This window comes from Trichomycterus rosablanca, chromosome 11 (assembly GCF_030014385.1).
Source record: "Trichomycterus rosablanca isolate fTriRos1 chromosome 11, fTriRos1.hap1, whole genome shotgun sequence".
In the NCBI taxonomy this organism is placed as follows: Eukaryota; Metazoa; Chordata; class Actinopteri; order Siluriformes; family Trichomycteridae; genus Trichomycterus; species Trichomycterus rosablanca.
The window spans coordinates 1,252,372-1,260,117 of NC_085998.1; the positions used below are offsets into that span (position 1 = coordinate 1,252,372).

A 7,746-nucleotide genomic window follows, 5' to 3' on the forward strand; every position below is an offset into this window, starting at 1 on the left:
ACACCACTGCTGTGAACCGTCTTTACTCATGGAACCAGGTGAACTTGACAATGTCAACAGGGAGAAAGAGGAGAGTCGATATATCTGGACATATTTCTCATTTGACGTCGTGAAAAACAAGACGATGTGTAAACCATGTGGGGCGACGATCTCGGGTAAAAACACAACAAATCTGAAACCACATCTGGCACTGCTGGCAGTATAATGGCAACATAACGGCACAGCTGCTTTTACGGTACCCAGTTTTATAAAGAATGTAATATACAATTTGTTATGAACAATGTATATATTTTTCAGGCAGAGCAGGCCTACTGGTCATTAATATTTTGTTATTGTTATGCTCAATAAGCAGGTCAGGTAAATAAAGATGTTTAAAATAAGTTAAATCTGGTTTTGTGTGTATTGCACATACAAACAATAATATTCCATAACTGATTAAAAATTTTTCATTTTGTGTAAGTGTATATAATGACTTAAATAATTCAAGGGAACTGATGAAAAAGCATTTACATTTTACACCCTTTATATTTTAGTCGACTGAATCAACTGTAGATTTAGTCAACTTTATTCTTATAATAATTAGTCGACTAAAACTAGACTAAAACTAAAACAATTAAGATGACTAAATTATGACTAAAACTAAATTACATTTTAGTCAAAAGACTATGACTAAAACTAAATCAAAATTTGCTTTCAAAATTAACACTGATGGCGAGAGGGATGGTGAGCATAAAACAAGTCCAGTGTTTTATTGTCTCTTGTATGGCATGCCAACACACCAAGATGGCACCAAGTGTTCTGCTTTGTTGTGAGCTGCCTCCAGTGTTACATATACAGACAGACTGGCTGCAGAGCTGGAGTCTTGGTCAGGCTTGGTCCACTCCCCAGAATACTGCTGGCAATCACTGGACAACAAACTCAATTGAACACAGGACACAGAGGGTGTCTTTATTATTGCTGGAGATTTTAAAAGCAAAAAAAGCTGAAATATTTTCCAGCACATCAAATGTAACTCACAGAAACCTTACACAGTGGACCTTTGTTACACTTCCTTCCACAGTGCATACAACATGGTGTGGATGGTAGAACATGGTGTGGATGGTAGAACATGGTGTGGATGGTAGAACATGGTGTGGATGGTGAAGATCATGAGAAGATAAATCAGTACCTTTTCTGTGATGCTGTTCCAGATTTAAAGCTATCAGGTGGTTCCATTGATCGGTCACTCTTCATGGATAAACCACTGGGTGCTGGAGAGGGGGGTCTGTCTTCACCCTCACTAGATACCACAAACAGAAAATATGTTACTTGCTAGAACATGGTATGGATGGTAGAATATGGTGTGGTTGGTGTGATGGTTGGTAGAACATGGTATGGATGGTAGAACATGGTGTGGTTGGTAGAACATGGTGTGGTGGTTGGTAGAACATGGTGTGGTTGGTAGAACATGGTGTGGATGGTAGAACATGGTGTGGTTGGTGTGGTGGTTGGTAGAACATGGTGTGGTGTGGTACGTTCAATCCCTGGACAACAAACTCAATTGAACACAGGACACAGAGGCCGCCTTCATTATTGCTGGAGACTTTAAAAGCAAAAAATGCTGAAATATTTTCCAGCACATCACATGTAACTCACAGAAACCTTCCACAGTGGACCTTTGTTACACTTCCTTCCACAGTGCATCAGCCCCCCCTGCATCCTTCATTTGGCAAATCGGATCACGCCATCCTTCTTCTGCAAACTGAAACAAGCACTGCCTCCTATCAGGGAGGTGTATCGCTGGTCGGACCAATCAGAGTCCAGGACTGTTTTGATGGTGGACTGGGAGATGTTCCGAGAAGTATCAAATAACAACACTGATGAGTACACTGAATTTATCTGAAGATACATCCATGATGTTGTTCCCACCAAAACCATGGTCATGATTATCTCAATCAGAACCCATGGCTGAACTGTGAGGTCCGTGCAGCCCTGATTGATCGTTCTGCTGCTTTTTAATCAGGGAAATACAGATGAGGATAAAAACCAGCTACGTCCCTCCTAAGCTGGACCAGATGGCATTCCTGGATGTGTTCTCAAAGTCTGTGTTTAACCTCTTTCTTTTTCCAGTTGCTCTGACCTCTATCATAAACAAGTGCTTCGAGAGGCTGGTCAGAGACTTCATCTGCTCCTCACTATCTTCAACCTTGGACCCTCTGCAGGTCGCTTACAGACAGAACAGGTCCAGTGATGATGCTATAGCCCTGACACTGCACACGGCTCTATCTCACCTGGACAAGTAGGACACATATGTGAGAATGCTGTTTGGAGACCACAGCTCAACTTTCAGCACCATTGTTCCTTCGAGACTGAACATTAAGCTCCATGATCTGGGTCTGAACAGTTCTCTGTGCAGCTGGATCCTGAAGTTCCTATCTAATCTAAACCAGGTGGTTAGAATTGGCAGCATTAACTCCTCCTCACTGACCCTCAACACTGGAGCTCCTCAGGGGTGTGTTCTGAATTTCCTCCTCTACTGCCTGTACACACATGACTCCAAGGATTCAAGGATTCAAGGAGGGTTTATTGTCATTCACATCACATGTGGTACATGAGGTGGAACGAAATTATGACCCAAGGTCCCAGTTACACCCAATAAAATAATCTAATATATACAATACAAAAGAATAATCATAAATATGAAAAATATTTACAAATATAAAAAGTAGAAGTAAATGTAGCAATGTAAAAATGTAGAAATGTAAAAATGTAGCAGCAACATGAACAATAAGAGTGCATTTAACTTATAAGCATGGGTAGTAGAACTGAGTAGCAGCATAATGAAGTGTCCAAGTGCAAGGTGCAAAGACAGTGTCTTATTACCGCCAGTTACACCGCCAGTTACAGCTCCAGTACACACACCCATATAGCTAGCATTAGGCCACACTCCAGATATTCCTGCTGGTGCCAAGTCAACTCCATTTCCAAAGATTTTTCATTTCCCATGATGACCAAGAGAAGAATGGGTTTATGCAAGAAGGTTGAGATCATTTATGGCATTTATAGTCAGATAATTTTATAACTTTTAATTCAGCCAGTGTGCTGCAGTCCATCCATCTGTAACTGCTGCCATGCTTTGTGGGCATCATCTTCTGTGTTAGCCGCTCTTCACCTGACAAACTCTCTCCGTTAGCTGCACTTTTGTGCTTTGCTGAAATGGCACATTTATTTGCAGGTCGTTCATTCTGCTTCTCAAGGATTCCCACCGAGACAAAAACACAGATTTTTTTTCATGTCTTTGAATTTTATTTGAGTATTTTTAAGAGAAATGTGAGAAGGCAGGATCTAAAGAGAACGGTTAAATCAGTACAAAAACACACAAAACTGGTGCACACATACTACAAAAGCCAGATTGGTGACTTAGAAATATCGGCCTGACACATTTTTAGGTCCAAAAAGAGGAGATTTGGGTAAAAGAGAACGTATGGAATGTGAGGAATTTCAGCAGTACAGAGCACTTATAACCAGTAAAAACTGAGAGAATCTTAATGGTCCTGTGTTGTTATTTTAGTACAGTAATCCATGTTAAACTTTGCTCCTGGAGAAGCTCAGAACCCCGAGCTGTAACACTGTGAAACCACCACACAGTGAGAAAACACAGACACATGTGGAGCTGTAACTCTGGATCTGATGGTTATTAAACACAAATGAACATTCATGTTCTGGAAATTTTAAAATACATAATGAATAAAGGTCAGCAGTTCAAATTCTCACCTCTGAATATCACACTCCTCCTCCTCCTGGACACTCATTTTAGAGAGCTGGAGCTTCTCACACTCCTCCTCCTCCTGGAGACTCATTTTAGAGATCTGGAGCTTCTCACACTCCTCCTCCTCCTGGAGACTAATTTCAGAGATCCAGACCTTCTCACACCCCTAGCCAACACTGTTTCAGAAAAACCAAAACCTTCAGTCACCCAGTAAACAACACAGAGTTTATCCTGACATGAAAGAGATGGGAACATTTAGATGGTTGAGCTTAATACATTTATTTTAATCATAAAAATCGTCTTGTGATTTTTTTTATTTTCTTAGAATTTAATATGTTTAAGTTTGCCAATACCTTTCTCAAATGTCATTGCATTATCTTTTAGGATCTGTGCCAGTCTTTGTTCAGAGCTAAAGTCAGGGCTCTTGAGACTTGGTGATATGTTGAGGACCTTAATTTCATGCCAGTCTATTTGGATTTTTCTTAGCCACTTGCGCCCCAGAAGAGCAGGTCCTGCACTTTTTAAGACATGAAGCTCCACCATGAGTCACCATGAGTCACGTCCATTTTAAGTTTTGCTTTAGGAGACACTTCCTTGCCAGTGTATGTCTTTAACATCACCAAGGACTTTTCTAATGGTAGCTGGAAAACAACCTTTTGTAGCCCGTGTCCAGCTCCATTTTCAGTTTTACTCCAGACACATCTGTTATGTTATGTAGCTCTAAACATGCTAAGTCGTCTTCAACGGTATCTGTGTTATCTGATTTTTCACATTCTGTTACTTTGTGCATGTATTTTGCCTTCTGCTTGAAACTTCTATTTTTTTGTCTGGTTTATCTTTTTGGCTGTGCTTTTTGTTACTTTTACATTCTCTTTCTATGTGGCCTTGATTGTGACATTTTCTGCAGGTCTTGTCTTTGAACCAACAAACATTTGCATCATGGGAAGATTTGCCACTTCTGTAACATTTCTGTCTTTTTTTAACATTTCTGACATTTTGTGCATTTCCAGTCCTACACTTTTCTTTCGTAGCTCTGATGCATCCTTAGCAGCTGTTTCTAGTGAAATAGCCAGTGCTTTGTCCAAGTCCCTTTCACACAGTAACCTCTTTTGTGTGCTTGAGCAATGCATGCCACATACCAGTCTGTCTCTTAATGCAACAGAAAGATTGCGCAGTACAGCCTTGCTTGATTTCTTTTATGAAATCTGAACCTTTCTGCTATTACTAAAAATATTGCTAAAAATTGTAACAATCTCGTTAAATTTCTCGTTGGATGGTTTGTCTGGGCTAACTAGGTTGCGTAGGAGACTAGCTCCGATCAGACTGAGGAGACTGGAAACTTTCTTATCTTGCTCTCTACAGAGACACATTTTACCTACGTACGCTCCCGAGAAGGAGGCTGATCGAAATCCTAGATGCCTTAACATGCTCACTAGTAAGGTATCTTAACATTTAAACGCTAATTTGACTCAAGAACGAGTGAGCATTCCACCAAATGCATCCCAGCATTCAGTGCAGCACTTTTCTCACAGAAAAATGAAAAAAATAAAATAAAATACGGTGGACGTGCAGAGAGCTATTTTCAAACATAAATAAATTATTATTGATTTTTAATTTGTTTTAACGTGTACAAGTGTTTTATTTGCACATTCAGGCTTGTCAGCAAATTTAACCGTTTTCAGAGGGAGACGTTAGTTGACATGCTAGCGGGTTGTGCCACCCCATTGGTTTAAATGGCATGAGGCTAACTGTGTTAGTGAAAACTGATGGGATCTCTGTCTAAGCAGTGTGCTAGAATAATCTGACTTCTAAACCGATGACTTATTAGAATCCCCTCTACTGAGGCAGTCGCCTGTGTAGGCAGTAAGACAACAGTGAGACTCACTAGGTTTTTAATCATGCCCACATGTGTGAGTCAAATGCAGTGATTCACACTGAAGAAACTTTGGGACGGGCGAGGTTCCCAAGCTCAAGAAACAAAACAGATGGAATGAAAACTGAGCCAAATCTCCTATGAGAACAAACAAATTACAATTTTTTTTATTCTTACATGATTTAGTGATTGTATTTAAACCTGCTCTTGTGTAGAACATTTCTTAATCTGTGTTTTTTATTTAAATTGTAGTTTCTAGGAGTATTTGTTACAGAATGCGTCACACCCAGCTCGACCCACAGCGACCCTCACCAGAGTAAAGTGTCAGAACATGTAAATAAAATGAAATACAAAAATAAATGTCTTAAATAAAAATCTTTAATGTATCTACAAATAGAAACATTTTATTATAGTGTTTATTCTCTCTCCCAATTTGTTTAAAATACATTAAAATGTACTGCATATGAAGATCACTCAAACACACAGTACATGACATTATTGTATAGCTTCACTTCCTTTTTTACCAGTGATTTATTTTTATTTCCCACTTAGAATAACACATTTAGAACATGTGTGATTTGATTTTTTACTTTCAAATGTTTAATATAATACAATTTTAAACATAAATAGAATCTGAAATAGTACAGTGAGTATAAATGAGCCACAGCGTCTGCGTATCTACAGTACATATAATAATTTATTTACAAGCACTATTTAAAGCACTATTAGCACTATGGGTGCAGCAGTAAATCACCCACTACCCCCTGCAGTGTTGCCAACTGGCTGTCCTGTCCTATTTCTCACAACCTACAAACCTTGTTTTATAGATAATGCTTTTATTTTAATTTGATTTTAATTTATAGTTAAAATCAGTAAATCCATAATACTGTACATGTATACTGTAACTAAAATAATCTATTAAACTCTGATATGATTTAATATAATAAACCCAAACTATTTTTTATATACACATATTAATGTTCCACACAACCTACACACCTTGTTTTGAAGATAATACCTTTATTTATTTTTTTAATTTATAGTTAAAATCAATAAATCCATAATATTTTTATATTAGAGACAAATAAATCTACTAAACTCTAATTTAATTTATTATATTTTATATTTTATTTATTATTATAATAATGTCAAACAATTTTTAATATACACTTATTAATGTCCCTCACAACATACAAACTTTGTTTTATAAATACTGCTTTTATTTCAAGTCAAGTAGCTCTCACAGTAAAGTGTTGAAAATAGATACAAACATACAATATTTTATAATTACAGCATCCTGGACAAAACGCTGTGTAGGAAAAGTCACCTTTAGTCAAGGAGTTATTTTCATGCAAGAATTTATACTTCAACAGTTGAGGTTTACAAATGAGGAATAATTAACATTACAAACTAATATATGTAGAAGGCTAAACATAATGCTCTATAAAATAGAACAGCATACAAAAAATGATGAATAAAAAGGAAAATGTTATTTAGCTGTCTATTTGATTTTATTGGCATAATAATAGGCCCATTGTTAACATTAACTACCCAAAGTGGGTTTCTGATTTGGAATCAGAGGTAGGTCTTAAGTTGAGCTACATGACAGTCTGGTGAGGTAAATTGATACTAGTAATGTTATATTATTAGTGTAATGTTTCAACTCTGTCAGAAAACAGTAAAATGATGTATACTATGGCGTCACATCAATGTCAATGTTTTCAAACACAAGATCGAGGTGGATCGGAACATTCTCAGGGTTCATGTTGAACGCTGCATTCGACGGGTAAAAGAGCATAAGTTGTTCGACACGGTGATCGCTATGTCCATTTCTGTTTACTGTGTTTTGCCTGCATGTGAACTATCGGATTGGACCACTTGACAAGGCATGAAGCTAAACACTCGCCTTTATCTGCAATTTTTTTAAAGAACGTGTACATTTAAATATTGTAAATATATATTATAGTTTATACTCTATTTCTGTGTTAAACAAAAGCATAAAAACCAACAAAAGCTTCTTTATTATGTAAACATCTTTTATATCTACACTCTTTGATTATTTTATCAGTTCTACAATTACAGACTGTAGTTCATCTGTTTCTCTCTATACTGTGTTAGCCTCATT

At 37.4% G+C, this 7,746-nt stretch overlaps 1 protein-coding gene across 1 annotated transcript in view; it reads right to left on the bottom strand.

The window, feature by feature from the left end:
- LOC134323468 (serine/arginine repetitive matrix protein 2-like) overlaps positions 1-7,746 on the bottom strand; it is a 37,822-nt gene that overhangs the window by 8,248 nt on the left and 21,828 nt on the right. Inside the window, exons 2-3 of the mRNA XM_063004993.1 lie at positions 3,754-3,924; positions 1,169-1,279 (exon numbers count right to left, since the gene is read on the bottom strand). Coding sequence (XP_062861063.1) covers positions 1,169-1,279; positions 3,754-3,839 — 197 coding nt within the window. The 5' untranslated portion in view covers positions 3,840-3,924. The remainder of the gene's footprint in view (positions 1-1,168; positions 1,280-3,753; positions 3,925-7,746) is intronic.